The following is a 22,548-nucleotide window of genomic DNA, read 5'->3' as shown; positions in this document are numbered from 1 at the left end:
GAGCATATCATTCATCTAGGCAAGTAGTAAATAAAAAAAAGTTAGAAAAAAGTGCCAAATATATGTAGCAGAGAGGAGGTGGGGTGGATAGGAGTAAACTTTTTGATTTTGGAGTAAAGATCTACTTTACGTAAAAGATGAGCAAATTCAAGCCCAACTCCAGCTAACACTCTTCCTTGTCCGATGCCTGATATTGCGGTGCATTTCAGGCCTGTGTGCTGCGTTGCAGTGTGAATGGGACACATAGGGGGAAAAAATCCTGTGTGTCCCTGTGGTGACCATGTGTTAAAACATCTGTCGCCGCACATTGTGTATATTGGCCCTTAGAGAGTGTAAACTAGTCCTAAGAGACATCATTGATGTCTAGTTCAATTAGACTGCCTCCATTGCAGGGGATAACTGATGTCACAAATCTGATTGATATTAAGTAGTCATCATTCTGTGTCTCTGGCGTGGAGGATGATGCAACAACAACTGAAGGTCTTTCATATAGGATGTGCTTGAAAATGCATGCGTTTTGGATCCATGTATCCATGTGTGTTCAAACGCATTACATTCAAATAACATGAATAACTAAATGCTGGCCAACACACCAAAAGTTCAGCCTGTAGGGATTTTTCACACTGTACCTGAACATGTGCTAATATTGATGGCCTGCACAGAAAACAGTGGATTTTGTCATGTCAGTGCTATTTGCCTAAGCTTGAAAGTGCAATAGAATTCATGACCATTTATCTGATGTCAATGAGCCCAAATGTAAAATATTGAGGACCACTACTATTAAGAAAAAAAATTAATGAGCTGGGTTGTACATTTTCTATCACAGCATGGTTTTCCAGTCCAGAGATAAGCCACCACCTTGATTTATTACTAGGGCTGTTACCGATCAAAATTTTTGTGTTCGATTAATCGATTTTTTTTTTTTAATCGATTAATCGACTAATTTCGATTAATTATAACGCACATACAGATCCAACTACTTTTAGCTGATCTCCTTGCAGGCTGATTCCCAGTGCAGCTACCAACCCATGGAAAAATGGTTAGCAGGATACAAAAAACACACAAAGGCAGCGCTCGATGGGAATAGCATTAAAACTTTTATAGTCTTCAAGTAGGTAACAAAATAAATATTGCACTGGAGATAAAAATTGATGTAGCTACATAAACTGTAAAAATGGTGCGAGTAATACCAAACAGTAGCAAAAGCAGTCATAAAAACATGTAGCCAAGTATGATACTGGTATAAAAATGTGTACAACGATGCCACTGCTGAATCCAGATGAGGAGAGGTTAACATCAGTCCGTCAGCATGTAGATGTCCCGTGAAGGGAACTATCACAACTCCCAGTGGATGGCTGTAGAATCCCAGGTTGATAGAGGGAAGTGATAGAGGGAAGTGTAACAGCCCTTTTGTGTGGCAGATAGTAAGGTCCCACCGGCATGCAGATATGAGGGCACAGCAAAGGAGCCCTTCAGATGGACACGGCAAGCCCCGCCGGATGTCACCGGATCTCCGACGGAACTTCGTGAAGGCCTGGAAGTTGGCAGAGAGGTGAGTACCAATCAAAAGAATTTTGATCGATCAAAAAAATTAAAGATTAATCGATGAATTAATAGTTAATTTCCACAGCCCTATTTATTACTAAACACACTTATAAGACATAGATTGCATTCATGTGTATCTGGTGTAAAAATATATCCTCTGCTAGATTGTTCTGCATAAACACCTGCTGTCTGTTATCTACGAGTATCTTAGACAGGGCTTCAAAATCCTACAGGCTGAAGGAATCCTCAAGGAAGGACCTCTAGTGGCATACAGAATTAAGTAAAAAAAAAAAAATGCCAGTTAAAATTGGTAGCTATCATTATGTTAAATATTTGAAAAATAGAGCCCTGTTTATGTATAAAGCAGCACAGAGCCTTTCTTTTTCCATTTCTAATTCCTTCACAAATTAAAAAAAAAAATAGACCATTCCTCATTTCAGGATGATGGGTGATCTGATGTACAGAACGGTGCTAGAGTACAACATTTAGAAATGGAGTTTTTTGTGTATAAGCTGCTAAAGTGGAAGTCTAGAAGGAAACAAATCTGTGCCTAAGATGCCATCATGCAAACTTCAGAATAGCAAAGCATATAATGGAAGAATGGCACAAATACAATAAAAAAAGCAAAAATGTGTTTTTACTGAAAATACACTATAGTTCCTACTTAATCCCTGACAGGCATTGCATCACTGCCAAAGAGCTTCAGAAATAAGTTATGCAGTGGGTATGTTGAGCTATGATTTGAGCTTGTAGAGCAAATGGTAGTTCTCTGTTCCAGTAACATTTTCATCCTTTTTCTATATTCAGTGTTTTCAGCCAAGAGAATTTGGGCAATGACAGCCTGCTGCAATCAGTGGCCAAAACATTAGCTGCTATTGATAAAATTGCAAATGGACAGGTATGTTTCAAATACATTGTGCTCTTTTTATTACACTTTTATTAAGTTGTGCATGTTTAAATGATTTAATGTAGAACTACAGCCTTCAAATAGTTTGTGCTGCAGCAGGTAACTGCCTATATGTGCATCTGTAGAGCTTTATATTAGTCTTCGTGCAAAATCCCACAGATACCTGACTGTGAAGTCCATCTAATGCAGCTTCCTATGATAGTGGGACAATGATGCCACTAAATTCAGAGCAGAATTGTTAATGGCTATCCCTGCTGATTCAGCAACTACATCATATGGCCCCACTTAGTCCCAAACTGTCCGAACTGCATTTGTTGCTAAAAACCCCCCACTGTAAGCTGCAGTGTCTGGTAGGGGTGCATGTGGGTCACATGAGAGAGAATTTGGCTCAGTCAGGGCAGGTAAAGCGTTTTTGTTTACTTTACTTTGAAGTTTCTACATCACCTAGGAACTGAATTTAGGACTTGTGAAGTCGTATTTTCAATCTGGAGTGTTATGTACATATAATCCCATAGTTACCAACTGTCCTGTTACCTGTGTCCCAGGATCAGGCCCCTGTCATTGTAGTGTTCAGACTCCTCTGCGCTCTTTACAAAATGATTCCTTCCATCTTTCCATTCCAACCATCTATGGCCAGCTTAAGAAATATAAAAAAAAAATGTTTTGGGTATGTTGTGTGAATGGGAACCTATAACAAATATAGTGGTGATTTCCCAAATTTGACTCCAAAAATGGAAGTACACTTTAATGCTACAGAGATGATGGGTTGTTCTCTGCTTCCCTCTTGCTGTACATACAGCTGCACAATGGCACATGGCTCATATCATTCTAGACAAGTGTAACTCTTAATACTCTAAACCAGGACTTTTGTTCTGCCGCAACGTGACGGAACAGTGTTCTGCCAACTTCAGCAGACCTGTCCGCTCCATCATGTTGCTGAACGCAGAAGGTGAAGAGGACGTTTTTGCACTGCTTCCTTGCTTCACCTGCTTTTGTGTCCTATTGCCGGGCACTCAAGGTGGTACAGTGGTAAGAGCTAGGTAGGGGGGGATCAGCAGGTTGTTTAAAGGTGGAAGGGGGTGAAGAGGTGAAAGTTGGAGGGTTGAAGAGATGAGAGCTGTGGATTGGGGATAATCCTGTAGATGGGGGTGCAGAAGTGAATGTGGAAGGGGGGTAGAGACAAGCTGTAGTTGTGGACTGGGGGTGTAAGCTGTGGATTGGGGGGGGGGGTGCAGAGTTGAGTTGCTGACAGGAGGTACACAGGTGAGTTGTTGGGGGTGCTAAGGTGAACTGTGGACAGGGGTTTAGAATTGAGCTCGGGGCAGTGGTACAGGGGTAAGCTGCGGACTGGTGGGGGATAAAGGAGAGGTGAGCTTGTGTGGAGGGGGGCGCTTGAGGTCAGAAGTGGTGAGCTGTAGATGGAGGGCGTAGGTGAACTGTGGACAAGGGTTGCAGAGGTGAGGTGTGAATGGGGAGCACAGAGGTAAGCAAAAGGTGGTTACATTGGGGGGGAGATATGCAAGTACTGTCCCTTGTACTTTTTTTTTTCTGTGCCATTTATGATACACACACCTCAACGCTGCAAAGTACTCTTTCCTGAGTCCTGTGTGTTATACGCTCCTAACTAAACCCTTCTTTCATTATTATCCTTATAAACTTTTTCAAAAATCATAATTATTATGTATGCATAAACCCATATCTTTCCTACCACTACCTTTTTCCCCCCATTTCTGCCATTCCCACTCTTTGGCTTCTTCTGTACTACCTTTCTCCTTTCATTACACTGTAGTTACAAAGCTCAGTCAATTTGTGATAAAAATTGGACTGCACATTAGACTGTTGCTATCAAGAACTGCAGTGACTTTTAAATATACTTTCTCTTCCGTTCATGGACGGACATTGACCTTGGGGTTATATACCTTTCCTTTCAGGAGAGACTAGGCAGAAAAAACAGCACTTTAAGTGTTAAAAACACTACTCTCAGTACAGCACCTCCCAGAGGGCGTGTCCCCCGGGTACATCCTATTCTCTGGAACATCCAGCCTCAGTTTTTTTCTGCCTAGCTATAGGAGAAGACATGGCCCTTCTGGAGCCCATGTGCTCTGAAGATTTTTTGCGATTTTTCGCCTTTATTTGATTTTTTTTCCTGCATTTTTGGATCCTGGGATCTACTATCAACTGCCGACTGGGTGACAGGCTGGATCTTGATCTTGATCTTTGTAGTCCCCCCATGTTTGGCCATCGAGCGTGTGCCGGCCTTTAGCTAGGCCGTCCACGACATGCCCCGTTGCTCCAGGGGCGGCCGGTGAGCTACATGGTACAGGGCACACATATGACCGGTCTCTATGGCCGTGTCACAGTGTGCCGGGCCGACAGCCATGCCGTATCTACCTGCGGACGTTGGGTCTGTCTGGAATGCCTCCAGCCGGTGGTCGCAGGATGGGTAAGTAGTATCCCCTTGCCTCGGCAGGGTGATTCGGCTGGTGCATTCCTGGGGAGGTCGACTGAGGGTCCGCCCTGCTTTCCTCTCTCCCTTCCTCTCCCTTGGTCCCCGTTCTGGGTGGCAGCTGTGAGGTGGGGGGTCCACCTGGGGAATCTGTTTGTAGTCCCCAAGAAGGATGGGGTCCATCCAATCCTGGACCTCAAGGCCCTCAATTGCTTTGTCAAAGTGCAAAAATTCAGGATGGAGTCAATTCGCTCAGTAATAGCAGCGCTCCATCAGGGGGATTTCCTAGCATCCTTGGATATCAAGGACGCGTACCTGCATATCCCAATATGCGCAAAACACCAGTGGTTTCTGCGCTTTGCGGTCGGGGAGGACCACTTTCAATTTGTGGCCCTCCCGTTCGGCCTGGCCCCAGCACCGCGGGTTTTCACCAAGGTGCTCGCCCCGATTCTGGCCCTGCTGCGGCAGTGCGGGATCGCTATCGTGGGATACCTGGACGACCTTCTTCTGAGAGCTTCCTCAAGCTCAGAGTTAGAAGAGGACATGTCTATCATCTGTCAGACCCTCCGAGAATTCGGTTGGCTGCTGAATATCCAGAAGTCAGTGCTGGTACCGTCTCAGAGGCTGGAATATCTGGGGTTGGTTCTGGATTCCTCAGAGGCGAGAGTTTTTCTCCCAACGGAAAATTTAGCATGAGAGTGCTGGGTCTGATGGTGGCCTCTTTCGAGGCAGTTCCGTATGCCCAATTTCACACCCGAGTGTTGCAGAAAGAGATTCTGTCATATTGGAACAAGCTTCCTTTGTCTCTGGATTACCAGATTCGGGTGAGTCGACTGGTCAAGTCCTCCCTAGTGTGGTGGCTGACATCTCCGGTACTTTGGACCAGAAAATCGTTTCTACCGTGTCATTGGACAGTGATCAAAACGAATGCCAGCCTCTCCGGCTGGGGGTTGTCTGGGGTGTCCAGTCAGCCCAGGGCCGACTGGTCAGAATCCACTCCGACAACGCCACGGCCATGGCGTACGTCAATCATCGGGGGGCACACGAAGCTCGGCTGCAGCGACGGAAGTCGCGCACATCCTCCGGTGGGCCGAAAGTTACGTTCCGGCTCTGTCAGCGGTGTACATTCCGGGTGTGCTTAAAGCGGTAGTTCACCCTGACCCACATGATGTTACCATCGAGACAGGCATTGTAGCGCGAGCTACAGTATGCCTGTCCCGATTTTTTTAACCCCGTACTCACCTCGTAGTCGTCCATCGTAGATTTCGGCTCCCGCGGGGAATGGGCGTGCCTATGGAGAGGGAAGATGATTGACGGCCGGCCCTGGCACGTCACTCTCCCCGAAGACAGCCGGAGTAGGTCTCGGCTCTTCACGGCGCGTGCGCACAGGCTATGCGCACGCGTCGTGAAGACCAAGCCTATTTCGGCTATTTCCGGAGAAGCGTGACGCGCCAGAGCCGGCCGTCAATCATCCTCCGTCTCCAGAGGCACGCCCATTCCCCGGTATCTTCGATGGACGACTACAAGGTGAGTATGGGGGGAAAAAATTCGGGACAGGCATACTGTAGCTCGCGCTACAGTGCCTGATTTAAAGGTAAAAGAAAAAAAAATTTTTTTTTTCCTGTCGATAGGGTGAACCCCCGCTTTAACTGGCAAGCCGACTACCTAAGTCGCCAAAAGCTAGACCAAGGAGAATGGTCACTACACCCGGAGGTGTTTCAGAGTCTGTGCCAAAAATGAGGCACTCCAGACTTGGACCTTCTAGCGTCCCGTCTCAATCGGAAGGTGTCACGGTTCGTGACCAGGTCGAGGGACCCGTGGGCGGACGCATTGGTGGCGCCATGGGGTCACTATCGCCTAATATACGCCTTCCCTCCTCTGAAGCTTCTTCCTTGCCTGCTGCGCAGAGTGGAAGCCGAGGGGATACCAACAATTCCGATCGCTCCAGATTGGCCGCGCTGTCCCTGGTACGCGGACCTGGTGCGTCTGGTGGCAGACGTCCCTTGGCGTCTACCCCTGAGAGAAGATCTTCTGTCGCAGGGTCCTATCTTTCACCCTGCTTTACAGTCCCTGGCTTTAACGGTGTGGCTGTTGAGAGCCAGGTGTTGAAGGATCGAGGTCTTTCGGGCTTGGTGATCTCTACCATGCTACGAGCACGGAAGTCCACTTCACAAAAGATTTACCATCGTACGTGGAAGGCCTACATCTCTATGTGTGAGGAGATGAAATGGCACCCCCATACATACAGTTGTATTCAAAATTATTCAACCCCCACTGAAATTGATTGTTTTGCCCAGTTTGACATTGATTTTGATCATCCTGTCATCCTGCTTACAATTAAATCAAAGAGGCACGTGTAGGTCAGACAAATATAACATAACATTTATAATGAAATAACCACAAATGTCTTTTCTGTGCTCACATCATTATCAGTTTTATTCAACCCCCAAGTGACATTCAATCTTGGTACTTAGTACAACATCCTTTTACAGTTATAACAGCTTTTAAAAGTGAAGCATAGCTTGACACAAGTGTCTTGCAGCGATCTACGGGTATCTTCGCCCATTCGTCATGGGCAAAAGCCTCCAGTTCAGTCACATTCTTAGGCTTGCTCACTGCAACTGCTTTCTTTAAGTCCCACCAGAGGTTCTCAATCGGATTTAAGTCTGGTGACTGCGATGGCCACTCCAAAATGTTCCAGCCTTTAATCTGCAACCATGCTCTAGTGGACTTGGAGGTATGCTTGGGATCATTGTCCTGTTGAAAGGTCCAACGTCTCCCAAGCCTCAGGTTTGTGACGGACTGCATCACATTGTTATCCACTATCTCCTGGTACTGAAGAGAATTCATGGTACCCTGCACACGCTGAAGCTTCCCTGTACCTGCAGAAGCAAAACAGCCCCAAAGCATGATTGACCCCCCGCCATGCTTCACAGTAGGCAAGGTGTTCTTTTCATCATAGGCCTTGTTCTTCCTCCTCCAAACATAGCGTTGATCCATGGGCCCAAACACTTCTAATTTTGTTTCATCAGTCCACAGAACACAATCCCAAAACTTCTGTGGTTTGTCCACATGATTTTTGCATACTGCGTCGACTCTTCTTATTCTTTGGAGACAGCAAGGGGGTGCACCTGGGAGTTCTGGGATGGAGGCCTTCATTACGCAGTGTGCGCCGTATTGTCTGAGCAGAAACTTCAGTACCCACATCTGACAAATCTTTTGTCAGTTCCTCAGCAGTCACAAGGGGACTTTTCTCCACTCTACGCTTCAGGTAGCGCTCAGCAGTCGAAGTCAGCATCTTCTTTCTGCCACGACAAGGTAGCGTTTCAACAGTGCCCTTTGGCTTGAATTTGCGAATGATGCTTCCTATGGTATGTTTAACATCTTTGCAATCTTCTTATAGCCATTGCCCTTCCTGTGAAGAGTAATCACCTCTTCTCTTGTCTTCCCGGACCATTCTCTTTACTTCACCATGTTTGTAACCACACCAGTAAATGTCTAGAAGGAGCTGAGTATCACAGTCATTTTAAAGCTGCCTGATTGGTGCTTATTAGGCTTTATTGCTGCTCCCTGACATCCACAGGTGTTTTCAATACCTGATTGAAAACACTTCAATGAACATCTGTTCTTCAGAGTGGCAGTCTTTAAGGGGTTGAATAATTGTGTAAATGAAGAATTCACAAAATAAACATTTACTACTGTATTACAAAACCAATTGATGTCATTTTAGTTGCATATGGTTCTTTAAGAAGTCCTTGTAGGATTTCATTCTGAATACAATTACAAATGTACACTAAATTCCCTAAAACCCTTTACAGCATTGGGGGGTTGAATAATTTTGAACACAACTGTACAAGATGTCCCGGATTCTGCTGTTCTTACAGCGTGGAGTGGATCAGGCTCTCGCCTTGAGTACGGTTAAGAGTCAGATTTCGGCTCTAGCTGTCTACTTTCAGCGACCCTTGGCGGCGCACTCCTTGGTGCGTACCTTGGTGCAGGGGGTCCAGCATGTGGCCCCTCCTGTGCGTCCTCCACTGCCTCCATGGGACTTGAATTTAGTTCTTTCTGTGCTTCAAGAAGCTCCGTTTGAAGACATTCGGAAGATTCCCTTGTTGACTCTGTCCCAGAAGGTGGTTTTTCTGGTAGAAATGACCTCGGTCAGACGAGTATCTGAACTGGCGGCCTTGTCCTGCAAGGCCCCTTACCTGGTCATCCACAAGGATAAGGTGGTGCTGCGGCCGCAGCCATCATTCCTTCCAAAGGTTGTTTCGGCTTTTCACATTAATGAGGACATCGTTTTGCCATCCTTATGTCCTTGGCCGAAAAACCCGAAGGAGGCCACTTTGCATTCCTTGGACGTGGTTCGGGCCCTACGGGTGTACTTGTCTGCTACGGCTTCGTTTCGGAGGTCGGACTCACTGTTCGTGTCGGTGACTGGTCCTAAGAAAGGTCTGGCGATCTCATCGGCCACCATTTCTAGGTGGATCAGACAGGTCGTACTCCAGGCCTATGCCCTAAAGGGGCGGGCGCCTCCCTTTTAGGTTACGGCGCATTCGACCAGGGCGATTGGTGCCTCTTGGGCTTTCCGCCATCAAGCGTCTGTCTTACAGGTATGTAAGGCGGCGAACTGGTCGTCAATCCACACCTTCTCAAAATTTTACAAGGTGGATGTGAGTGCATCTTCGGGTTGCCTCCTTTGGCCGCAAGGTTTTACAGGCGGCAGTTTAAGGTTGAAGTTCCTCCGTTGAGGAACTCTGGTTTGTTTGGGGCGAAACCTGAATTTTTACACTGCTTGGGGACGTCCCTAAGGTCAATGCTGCTGTGTCCGTCCATGAACGGAAGAGAAAATAGGATTTTTGTACTCACCGTAAAATCATTTCTCTGAGTTCATGGACGGACACAGTGGTGCAGTGAGTAGCACTTTCACCTAGCAGCAAAAGGTTCGCTGGTTCGAATCCCAACCACGACACCATCTGCCTGGAGTTTGCATGTTCTCCCTGTGTCTGCGTGGGTTTCCTCCGGGTACTCCGGTTTCCTCCCACACTCCAAAGACATGCTGGTAGGTAAATTGGATCTCATCCAAATTGGCCCAGTATATATGTATATATGTGTGTATGACTGTGTGTCCCTAGCGTGTCATGATCCTACGGGGTAAAAATGACCGCACCAACCAAGCAGATTCTGGCTGGAAAAAGCGCCCAGAGGCGATTCAGTTTGCATGCGTTGCGCTATACAAGTCATTCATTCATTCATTCATTCATTCACACAGCACCCACCCCTCCTTTGTTTGTACTGCTTGTCTACGAACTGAGGCTGGATGTTCCAGAGAGTGGGATGTACTGGGGGGACACGCCCCCTGGGAGGTGCTGTACTGAGAGAAGTGTTTTTAACACTTAAAGTGCTGTTTTTTCTGCCTAGTCTCTCCTGAAAGGAAAGGTATATAACCCTAAGGTCAATGCTGCTGTGTTTGTTCATGAACTCAGAGAAATGGATTTTACCGTGAGTACAAAAATCCTTTTTTCTCACACATGATAGTAAAATCATCTTCTGAATCTGAAGAACTAAGAGAGATTTAAAGTCCACCAGTTTATATAAAATGTATGCCAATGTGCTTATTTGTTCGCTTTTTTTTTTTTTTTTTGCTAGACAAAGAACTGTATTGCATTATCCTCAAACTCATCTCTCTCAACTCAAGTTGCATTGCAGCATGTTTCAAATTTGAGCTTCGAACGGTAGGTTATTTTGAATGTCTTCAAAAAAAGTTGCAATTACTTACCAGATTGGTGTGTGTGTGTGTATACATGTGCTGCCTTGCCATGCTTCATGTTGCTTGAAGAAGTATGGTTTAAGCAAGTTGCTTTTCTGTTACCAGAGAATTTCTGGTAAGTTTTTTAGAAGCAGATTATAATGGTGAGCTTCTTGCTATTGCTATGCCATTATCTTGAAATGTGCAGAATCTTTATGAATTTGGTGAGTAGTTTACATTGACGTCAAAAAGCATATAAAGATTCTCATAAATGCAGAGTTTTTTTGAACCACCAAACTTGACTCAAGTTTAGTCCTGTTTTAAAAAAGACAGCATGGGCTCCAAAAGGAAAACGACTAGGTAATCTGTACCATACCAAATGTATATCAATATAGCAAAAAATATGGCTAATAAAAGCAAGCAGCGCTCTCCAGAGTGTAATGCCGACTCTCTGCCCCCCCCCTTTTTTTTCCTGACAGCTCAAACATGCTTTATACATTCTACACTTTAAATGGCTGTAGAGGATAAAAGGTTGCAGATAAACGGGTAAAACGTATGTAAGAAGATTTTTTTTTTCATCTGTGTGTGTGTAAGGGTTTACAACCACTTTAACCTAAAACGCTACAAAGTCTCCGAGGCTGAGGTAAAAAAAAAAGATGTTAGACCTTGGGTTTATAAAAAAAAATCCCATAGTGCCTGGTACAGTTATATTGTCCTCATCCCAAAGCCATTGATTCTGTAATAAATTTAGGAAAATTAAGTCTTCAGATTTGATGCCCTTGGTAAATAAGTCAGAGGTATTAAACCTAAAACCAAAAATGTAACATATTGCAGCTTATCATTGGATGTGGTGGCTGCACTTGTTTTTTGTTTTTTTAGGCTTTTTTCCCCTCTTCACCTGGTGATCTGGCCAGTAACACACTTGCTGTATTAGTGTCTACACTCTGGATGAAGGGGGAAGGGCTACAACGTTGGACAGCAGCATTGTTAATCTTGGGGGAGGGGAGTGTTAAATGCACTTGCAGAATTAGATGCACTAACAAATTGATGCAAGCTCCAGTGAACACTTCATTGCCATTCATCTGTTCAACTACCCTAGTGGCCACTTTCAAGGCTGCCTGAAGCTACCCATGCACCTGGTTGCGGTAACAATTTACATGCTTGTGTTGAGGTTCGGCACCCAGCCTTCTTTGTAGTTATTGTCTGCAGTTTGCTAGGAGAGGAGTGCATGGTGAACTTCAGCAATAAACACGATGCTGAACTCCATGGGCTGCAAACAAGAAAATGTACCTTTTTATATGAATATGAGGTAATGAGGGATAGGTTCATATGCCTCCATCCCTAATTTATTGAGAGAAAGGGGTGAATTGTGGGACTTTAAGAGCCCTTTCACACCGAGCCGTCCCTAGCGTCGGCGGTAAAACGCCGCCATTTTTAGCAGCATTTTATCTTTTGGATTTGCAGCGCTTTTAACCCCCGCTAGCGGCCAAAAAAGGGTTAAAACCGCCGCAAAGCGATGCTACAGCGGCGCTGCTCATTGATTTCAATGGGCAGGAGTGCATTAGGAGCGGTGAGTTCACCGCTCCTAATGTGCTCCAAATAAGCTGCTGGCAGGACTTTTTCTGACGCCCTGCCAGCGCACGGCTCCAGTGTGAAAGGGGTCTAATTGAAACACGCTACTTAAGCCTAAAATGCAATCATGTTTATTGATTCCTGGTGAACAATCATATAAGAATACATTTTATATAATCAATGACAGTAAATGACAGCTTGATATATATATATATATATATATATATATTCCAGCATAAATTAGAAATTTGTAAAATGATAATAAAGATAGTCATAAGTTGCCCATTGACATAATAGACAAACGCATCTTCAAACATTTATTTGCAGTGATGTAGCATGTAACAGTATCTATACGCGTTTCATGGGTATTCCCAATCATCAGGAGCAATTAAAAGTATATGTATTTATAATAAAAAATGGGAGTAAATGCAAAGTACTCTAATGGTTGGGACAGAGGGGGATAGACGGAAGAGGGGGAACAAACGATTCCCAAACACTCTTATCTATAGGTAGATTTAATATACAAATGGTGGTGTAGACAGCTGAAGTTCCCATGGGAATACCATCCCCGGAGCTGAGGCAGCATAATCCACGGCCGCATTGCGGCCCAAACAACAGTGTAGAGAAAGTCTACATGAGTGTGAAACCCAATGAGCAGTGGTAATATTGGTGAATATTGTATAAAATTCCCAGATGGTTTCTGTGGAAAAACTGTGTATAAATGAATAAGACTGCAAAATTGGCAGAGAGAGACACAATAGCCCAGGGGGCATAGAATGATGTGAGAGCCTAATGCAGGGTGAAAACACTTGCATGGTAGAAACCCTCTACTTCACCAGAGCTAGTATTAAAGAGAGAAACCACGGAAACTCCCAAAAACAAAGTAGTATCAGAATGGTCATGACTATGGCACAAGACTGATCAGACTGTTGTGTGAAGATGGCAACCTCTGTGTAGCTCCAGCTCATGTAATGTTTATTTAGGAACCCATCCATAGGAAGAGTTATTGCTGTGTGTATACACAGTGGTTTACAGAGAGTGTTTTCACTATTGGCAGGCAACTTTGCAGCCTTTGAATCATACTTCATTAATGCAATTGCACAGGCAAAACTTTACCAGTCATAATACAAAGGAGAAAACTATAAATTAAATAGAGGGAAAAATGCACACCTATTTTCAGCAAGGTCTAACAAATGGACCTGTGCAGGGTATGGGTTTCAGAAGCATTGTATAAGCTGGCTACTTGCCTGTCTTCAGACAGATATGATAATCATTTCATGTGCACATACTGATAGATTAAAGACCAGGGAATATTTTTTCTCAAGTCTTACAAAGTTCTTAACTAGTTTATATTTATTTCTTATAAACAGGGTGCTATGTGTTTGTATTGGAGACATGGATCCTAAACTCGATGCAACAAATGATGGGTAAGTTGGCAAGTTTTAAATGCATATTGAGCTGCCCTTCGTTTTGTTCTTGTCAGAGCATTCTGCACACTACTTTTCATTTTTGTACAAGTCTCTTTGAGAAAATATAAAGTAGTCTTAAAAATACTTTGCAGGAAAACCCTTATGCTCATAATATCTGAAGACAAACCAACTGAAAGGGCCCATTCAGACTATAAGTGCTTTCTAAAATGGAATGAGGTAAGTAAACTCTAAGCTGACGATGCACACCCCCGTAACACAGGCTGTACCCAGACACACCGTGATGTTTATCTCTGAAGCACCTTTATTATACCCAATTGTCAAAGAACCTGAAGATACTTTTTTTTGTTTTACAAACATTTTGAATTTTGGTAGAATACACAGAAGATGGTAGCATGGATCACAGGCACACAATTGCATCGAACACGTTAAGCAGCATGAAGAGATGCAAAGCGTAAAATACATAACCGAAACAAGATGAAGTTCTAGCTCCAAAAGTGGAGGATAGAATGCAATAAGATAAAAAAAAATCTGCCTCTACAACTCCTTTATTTCGGTCCTTCTTCTTTTATATAGATAAAGATTAGTGTTTAGTGGATGGATTGGCTTTGTGGGCCCCAGTGGCCTGCTCCCATTCTGATTCTGGCTGCTGTTTGCTCTGGTTCCTCTGTAGTCTCTGCAGATATTTGTATTAAGCGGCCTCGTTCAACAGACGTATAAGCTTCCTATACCAGGGTTGGCGAGTCAACCAACATTCTGCTGGAAATAGTCTATGGTAATAGGACACAATTTTTCTAATAGGTCCTGATGGGACAATAAGGAATCATTTAAAGTCCAAGTGGATGACATGTGCTTTTGTGCTAAAAAACAGAAAAAGATTATAACGGGGTCATGATCCGACCATAATACAGAAAGGATAGATGTCTTGAGAAGTTCTGGTAGGATGGCATGTTGGAACCACATGTGATAATTCAGGTATAGAGATTCTGAGAGGATGAATCGTACATATAGGGGGTTATTTACAAAAAGGAAAATCCACTTTGCACTACAAGTGCAAAGCGAACTTTAAAATTGCACTGAAAGTGCACTTGGAGGTGCAGTCGCTACAAATCTGAGGGGAAGATCTGAAATTAGGGAGGCTCTGCTGATTTTATCATCCAATCATTTGTAAGCTAAAATGCATTTTTTTTTTTTTGCATGTCCCCCTCGGATCTACAGCGACTGCACTTCCAGTGCAATTTCAAGTAAATAAGCCACATGGTGTCTTGAGAGTGGATTTTTCCATGCATTGAGGCCAGTTTGCTGTAGCTACTTTTTAGTAATTTTGCCAGTCTTAATCACATTTGTCATTATTAATAGTGATAAATCGGATAACTCCTTCTTTTTTTTTTTTTTTTTTTTTTTTATAAGAAGTTTTTAATGAATATGTTCCCAATTAAATTATGCCATAACAGTGGGCTCTCAGCATCCAATTCCCAAAATTAGGAAAATATTTTTTCTTCTCATTTGAACTCTTAGGCTGTGTTTACATAGATGTGAATTGGATGCGTTTCAAAACCGTATCCAATTTGCCTGACGTGAATGTAAGCTGGTTCACACATCTGGGGTACATGCTGTGCGGTTTCAAAAGGGGTCCTGTGTGTTTTTTGGGTCTGGTTCAGGTGTGAATTCAGGTAAAAATTTGCACCTGAATGGGTGAACAAACGCACGAGACCCTGGACTGCAAAACTAGCTTTAGGCTGGATTCACACCTATGCATTTGGTGGCTGGATTCACACCTATAACTCCTTTTTAAACAATAAATACACATATATCACTGTGACGGTAAAACATTACAGCTAATAATAAGCACAGTGGCCTAAGAGGTAAAGCCTGGGTCCAACCCAAACTTTATCCTATTTGGATAGAGTGGAGTTTAGAAGATGTCTGTTTTTTATGGCAGTCTGTGTCCTCTGGAAGATTCTCTTCACTTTCTGTCTCGCCGACAGGGTGTCGCAAGAACAGAAGGCGATGATAAACTTCTTCACTGAGGACAGATCCATTAACAATTTTTTTAAGAAGCTTATAAATACTGGCTTGGCATCAACTACATAACCTTCCCTACTCTGTCCAGAACTAAACAAAAGGAGAACTGCCTTGGAGGTAAAGCCTCTGAAGTATTCTGTAAGGTACTTCTGGCTGATATTTGTAAAACTAGCACAGCTGGAAATAAAGCAGTGCATGCTTTTAGAACCTACAACTCCCATATCTTTTGTATAGTTTGCTAAGTAGATAATTGAATTGGGTTATTTTTAATTGCAGAAATTTCATGTGCTAGTGTTAAGGTGGAGTTCCACCCATAAATATAACATTACATCAGTAGTTTTAAAAAAAATGTCATTAGTCCTTTAAGAATAAAACATTTTTTTTTAGATGCCTTCAAAGTGTTGTTGCTAGGCAGAATAGTTAATCTTCCCACTTCCTGCACCTAGGTGCTTAAGCTTCCTAACCTACACCACACAGACTCCTGGGAATGTAGTGGGTGTAACTTTGCAGGAGTCTGTGCACTCCCCAGTCTCGAAGAATCATGTGACTTGGACAGTACAGGTGCTGAAACCTATTACACTGCTTGTGCAGCACTGAGCATGTGCGAGATCTGCAAGGCTGAAATCCAGGAAGTCATACAGTCTGGCTTCATGATGCCCACACTTAAGATGGCCCCAGTCAATTTCTATTTTATAAAGTGTCTAAATGCTGTAACAACCTAACAAAACGGACCTTAGTTTACAGACTAACTTTACTAGAATACATTAAGCTTGTGTATTACAGGGGTATTTATATTTAAAAAGTGAAATTGTGGCAGAAACTCTGCTTTAAGGTCCCCTAAATCTGTGACATTGTGCCATTTCTTCACAGAGCCTTGGCGAAGGCAGCAGCTTCTTCTATGCAGTTTTCCGATTCATCCTTCCAGTGGCTTACAGCTATCAGCCGGATCTTATTATCATATCTGTAGAGAATAACAGAAGCATTGGTACAAAGGATATCCTTCTGCTCACTAGTCTGCTACAGGGTTTATCTGAAGGAGCCGTTCTTTCTATTGTTCCGGTAAGCCTATAGGGCCCATGACCAGTTGAATAGAAGTTTTGGAAAAACTGTGGTAACTGGTCACATATTTAACCTGAAAAACGGAACACCCTATTATTGATGAAAAATTAGTGTTCTATACTGTGTTTTTAATTAAAAATGTTGTTATTTTTAGGAATCTGAACTGGAGCTGACGGTGGCCTTGTGTAATGTTCTGTCAGGCTGCCACTCTGGAATGGACTTTGGTCCCTACAAACCTCCTACTGAAGAATGTGTGCAGGACCTTAAAGATGAGGCAGTTGTCATGGAGAAAAAATGGAAATTACTACAGTGTTTTGGTGGGTTACTGTCCCTTATAGAAGAGTCACTGTACAATGTGTCATGAAACTTTTGAAAACAACATTGTAGTTAAGCCGTTTCTTATATTTCTTGATTTAAATGGCATTTCAGGTATCTCAATCTTTTTAAAAATTGTACATATATATGTAAGAACTATATTTACAAGATATTCTAAATAGCTTCAAAATTAAGAATTGTTTAAAACCCAACTATGCCATAGTAGGATGGCAAAATGTTTTTAATATTTAAAGTAAACTTTTTTTTTTTTTTTATAATATTGTTTCAAAATTTGCAGCTCTCTGTTTTTCTAAGCTCTAACAGATTTGGTGTTTTTTTTTTTTTTTTTTTTACTAACCCATTCATTTGTCAAAAAAAACAATGAGAATTGGAAGCCTAAGTGGTAAAAAATCAGTGATAGTATTTTGGTCTCTTACCGCTGTGAAATAGGTAGCCAGTGCATTGGATATAAATGGGTTCACATCATATATTCCTTAAAAGACAAAATACATGGATCAAAATTTGTCCGGGACCAGCCAAATTTTGATCCATGTATGGGGATAGTGGTTGGACAGAAGTTGATTTACTGATCGTATTCTGTACAACTGGCATGTTGGATAAATTCCACTTGACCAGTGCCGTAGGCTATGGCTGGCAGTGCTGATCATTGTATTCTAACAGCAGGATAGTCACTCCGTTGTCAGAACACAATAGCTCAGTGAAAGGGATTCCCCCATTCACCTCAAATATGTGGATGGGGGAATTGGGGTTCATTTTTTTTTTTTTTTCTAAATAGGTTCCTTTAAGCTAGTGCATTGTTGGTTCACTTACATTGTCCTTCGATTTCCCTTCTAAATGTTTTTTTTCTTTTATCTGAATTTCTCACTTCCTGTTTCTCCTCAGTAAGCTTGCCCCCATAATCCGAGCCGTTCTGGCTGGGGGTTAGTCAGCCAGAACAGCTTACTGAGGAGGAACATGAAGTGAGAAATTCAGACAAAGAAAAAAACATTTAGAATGGAAATCGAAGGAAAAGGTAAGTAAACCAACAATGCATTAGCTTAAAAGAACCCATTTAGACAATAAAAAACAAACCTTTACAACCCCTTTAAGTGGTCGAAGATGGACGGCAATACGGCCAGTTTAGCAGGGACCCGCTGAATTTTGATCAAACTATGGCCAGTCCTGTTTGAGAGCAGTGGATCTACCAATTAATTGCTGGAAAACTTTAGTTTGCCTGCAGCGCTGATAGCAGAGGTGTCAGCTGGACTCCAATGACACAGCGGCAAGGACTCCCACATCCACCTAAAATGTGTGGATGGGGAAATCGGCTCAGTAGGCTGAACAAAAAAAACTGAGCCATTTACAGGTGCATCTCAAAAAATTAAAATATCATCAACAACTTAATTTTATTTCAGTAATTCAATTCAAAAAGTGAAACTCTTATATTATATAGATTCATTACACACAAGGTGATATATGTTAAGCATTTCTTGCTTAATTCGGTATCTACGAAAATTAGAATGTGGTGAAAAAGTACAATATTGTAGACTTATTTGGCTAATTAACTCAAAACACCTGTAAAGGTTTCCTGAGCCTTTAAATTTTCTCTCAGTCTGGTTCAAAAGCTGACTTGACAGTTGTCCAGAAGACAGTCATTGATGCCCTCCTTAAGAGGATTGTGAAGCAAAGGCCATTCAAGAATGTGGGGGAGATTCACAAGGATTGAACCACGGCTTGTATCAGTGCTTCAAGAGCCACCACACACACGTATCCAGGACATGGGCTACAACTGTCACATTCCTTGTTTCAAGCCACTCCTAAACCAGACACAACATCCGAAGCCTCTTACCTGGGCTAAGGAGAAAAAGGACTGGGCTGTTGCTCAGTGGTCCAGAGTCCTCTTTTCGAATTAACGTACATTTTGCATTTAATTTGGAAATCGAGGTCCCAGATTCTAGAGCAATAATGTAGAGGCACAGAATCCGAGTTGCATTAGGGCCAGTGTGAAATTTCCAGTCAGTGATGATTTGGGGAGCCATGTCATCTGCTGGTGTTGGTCTCCTGTGGTTTATCAATTTCAAAGTCAGCACAGCCCTCTACCAGAAAATTCTAGAGCACTTCATGCTTCCATCTTCTGGCCAGCTTTTTGGAGATGGTGATTTCATTTTAAAGCCGGACTTGGCATTTGCCCACGCTGCCAAAAGTACCAATACCTGGTTTAATGATCATGGTATCACTGTGCTTGATTGGTCAGCAAACTCACCTGACCTAAACTTCATAGAGGATGTGTGAGGTATTGTCAAGAGGAAGATGAGAGACACCAGACCCAACAATGCAGATGAGCTGAAGGACGCTATCAAAGCAACCTGGGCTTCCATATAATGTCAGTAGTGCCAAAGGCTAATCACCTCCATGCCAAGCCGCATTGATGCACTAATTCATGCAAAAGGAGCCCCAAGTATTGAGTGCATACTATACTGTACATCAGTGGTTCTCAACCTTTTACTGCCTTGACCCCTTGATAAAATTTCCCAAGTTGTGGGGACCCCTAACAGTAAAATTATTTTTGCGTGGGTTGTCGGCACCCAAGGCAAGACACGTCATTTGTGCTCCTAACCCATGGAAATTTAGCACTCCCTGAGTCCCCTCCACTCATACAGTATTAAAACCTCATATGGTACATTTTAGGATGTACCACTGTTTCTCTTTGTTCTCCTCTTTTTCCCTTTTATCTCTCTCTATCCTAATTTCTTTCTTTTTTTTTTTTTTTCCCATCCCTCTCTCTAGCTGTCTTCTTTTGTTTTTTCTCTTATTCTTTCTCTCCCTTTTTCTTTCTTCCTCCCCCGCTTTTCCTCTCCCTTCCATGTATTTTTTATTTTAATTCCTTCTCTTATTTCTTGGTGGAGGGGGAATGGGATGAGTGGCAGTGCTGGGGGGAGTTCTGATCAGCCAACTTAGGTGCTCTTGATCAAGGTCATCTGCTGATCTGAGAACTGTAGTGGGGACTTTTAATGGCAACTATAATCATAGGTAGTGTTACCCAGTGTGTCTCCGACTTTGTGGTGTTTTGTAGCAGTGACACCTATGCTGAAATCAGGAGATAGGGTCTCCTCCAGCCCCTCACAATCCTCACCAGTCAGCAGACCTCTAGTCTCTGCCCCCCAACCCATTTCATGAACTGAATGGGCAGCTGCGAAGAGGCTGAGTGCTCCAGGAACAGCCCAGCTGGGTGGCCACCGGCTCCAGAGACAGCCCTGCTAAGCAGCCGCAAGAAGGCTGGAAGAGTGGTGCGGGCTTCAGGAACAGCCTAGGATTTGGTGACCCCTGGCAAATCATCATTTGACCCCCAAGGGGGTCCCGACCCCCAGGTTGAGAACCACTGCTGTACATGGACATACTTTTCAGTAATCCAACATTTCTGTATTAAAAATCCTTCCGTTTTTTGTTTTTATTGATCTGATGTAATATTCAAATTTTCTGAGATACTGAATTTGGGGTTTTTACTAGCTGTAAGCCATAATCATTAAAATAAAAACATGCTTGAAATGTATCACTTTGTGTGTAATGAATCTATATAATATAGGAGTTTCACTTTTTGAATTGAATTACTGAAATTAACTTTTTGATGATATTAAAACATTTTGAGATGCACCTGTATATGTATGGCCAGCTGTATTTTTATTTTTTAAGACTATTGCTCATCGGTAGTGGTGTTGTGGGGATGCTGTGCTTCATGCATAATACCGGCCTTGTAAACACATACATTTAGCAGCAGGTGCTGATGGATGTATACTGATTTCTTTGTTATTTCTGATACAGAAAGCCTAAAATTGAGTTACAGGCAAATCTTATCAAATCTGCTATAAAGGTGATCTGGTAGAGTAAACCTATGATGTGCCGTGAGCATATCTTGTGATACACCCAGTATACCAGTATGTAGTGACTTTTTATAAGGGTGTCCTTCAGTAGAACATTGAGCACCTCATGCATTAAACTTTGTTGGATGAGTTCAGTAAATGAAGAGAAGGGAGAGTATTTTAGTGCAGCATTTTACTTGGCATTTTGTGCGACTAACATTTTCTTGACTGGAATAAGCCTAAACTCATATGAATAATTTAGGGATAATCAGATCATCTCAGCGATGGTAAGCTGGTTTACAGCTAATGTTCATGCCAACAAACCTTTATTTTATATATTTTCTTTAGATGCTTGTTAGCTGGGCATAAAATAAGTGATCTGCTTTCAAAAATCGAATAGCTTGTGTATCTGAAAATTTAGAAGCGTAAAACAAATCCGACTTTTTATGTCTTAATTCTTGTGACTTGTATAAGTTTTTTTTTTACAGTTTTGAATTATTGCTGTTCCTTTACAGGTATACCCAGGGTAAGGATAGGTGGTAATAATTAAAAATATTTTTTTTGGAACGTTATTTGTTTGTTTCTGCTTCATCCATACAACTCCAACTATTCTTATTGCTATCTTTCTTATTTCGTTTAGCAAAATAGAAGATTCGTATTGAACATCGAAGCATGAAAAGGACATATGATGGTTATCAACAATGTTTCACAAGAAGCAGTTCTAGAGAATCTTTTCATTGCTTTGGACAGGGCAGGTTATTGTAAAAACTTTTTTTTTTCCGTTGCAGAATGCCTTTTTTATATAGAAAAAACTTTGTAACAACAGCTATAAAAAAAATAAACCGGTGTGTTACTATGCCTATTATGTTGTTGTTTTGTTTTTTAAAGGTAGACATTTTTCACAGAACCAATGTTTTCTATTCATTTTTTTTCCTGTTCAAACGTTTTTTTTATTCAAGTTTTTTTAAAGTTTACATACAATAATCAGGAAGAATGGGACACACATTTAGGAGTATTGACTGTAATCAAGAATCCGAGGCTTCAATTTCTACGCCAAATGACCATACAAGGTGTCCAATGCACAATGATAGGAAAGCGTCAGAAAGAGAGAAGCAAGTAGGTGGGGAAGGTAGGAGAAGAAGGGAAGCAGGGGGCAATGTTGTAATGGGAAGACCATTAGTGGCAACAAATATTAGGAGCATGACTTTATGGTTCTAGCAGGCAGAAACGTATTTATCCATGATTGCCAATTTTTTGTAAAAATTATCATGCAGGGTTGCAAGAGTCTTGCCAAGGATCTTGGCACATGTAACTGAAGCTTCAGTAAGGCTAAAGTCTAGTACACACTAGTAGTTTTTGTTTCGTTCAACCCAGCAGGGCTGAATGAAAAAACTGACTGCCCAGGAGGAGCCGCTGTACGAACTATGTTTTTTCCGACAGGGGGGGGTAGGCCTGTGCCGTCTGACAAACTTTTTTGGTTTCCGGCTTCTGTGGGACCGACTGCAGTACACATGGGCCGAATGTCAGCCGGTTTCTATTGAACTGCCCAGTGCCGCCCCACATTTGTCCCATGTGTACTAGGCTTAAGGGTGGAGGTTTTCCAGGCTGCGGCCACTGTCTGTTTGGCTGGGCTTCCATTGTCATTTGGA

General features: G+C 42.6%; 1 protein-coding gene across 1 annotated transcript in view; it reads left to right on the top strand.

Moving 5' to 3' along the window:
* Positions 1 to 21,761, top strand: part of HDAC10 (histone deacetylase 10) — a 73,185-nt gene extending 51,424 nt beyond the window's left edge. The window contains exons 15-21 of the mRNA XM_040343680.1: positions 2,353 to 2,443; positions 10,545 to 10,630; positions 13,587 to 13,643; positions 13,778 to 13,862; positions 16,539 to 16,727; positions 16,882 to 17,044; positions 21,540 to 21,761. Of these exons, the coding sequence (XP_040199614.1) occupies positions 2,353 to 2,443; positions 10,545 to 10,630; positions 13,587 to 13,643; positions 13,778 to 13,862; positions 16,539 to 16,727; positions 16,882 to 17,044; positions 21,540 to 21,547 (679 nt within the window). The 3' untranslated portion in view covers positions 21,548 to 21,761. The remainder of the gene's footprint in view (positions 1 to 2,352; positions 2,444 to 10,544; positions 10,631 to 13,586; positions 13,644 to 13,777; positions 13,863 to 16,538; positions 16,728 to 16,881; positions 17,045 to 21,539) is intronic.
* Positions 21,762 to 22,548: the final 787 nt, after the last annotated feature.

Source organism: Rana temporaria, chromosome 3 (genome assembly GCF_905171775.1).
Source record: "Rana temporaria chromosome 3, aRanTem1.1, whole genome shotgun sequence".
Lineage (NCBI taxonomy): Eukaryota > Metazoa > Chordata > Amphibia > Anura > Ranidae > Rana > Rana temporaria.
Note: the sequence above shows the minus strand (reverse complement) of the source record. Positions and strands in the feature narration are given on the sequence as shown.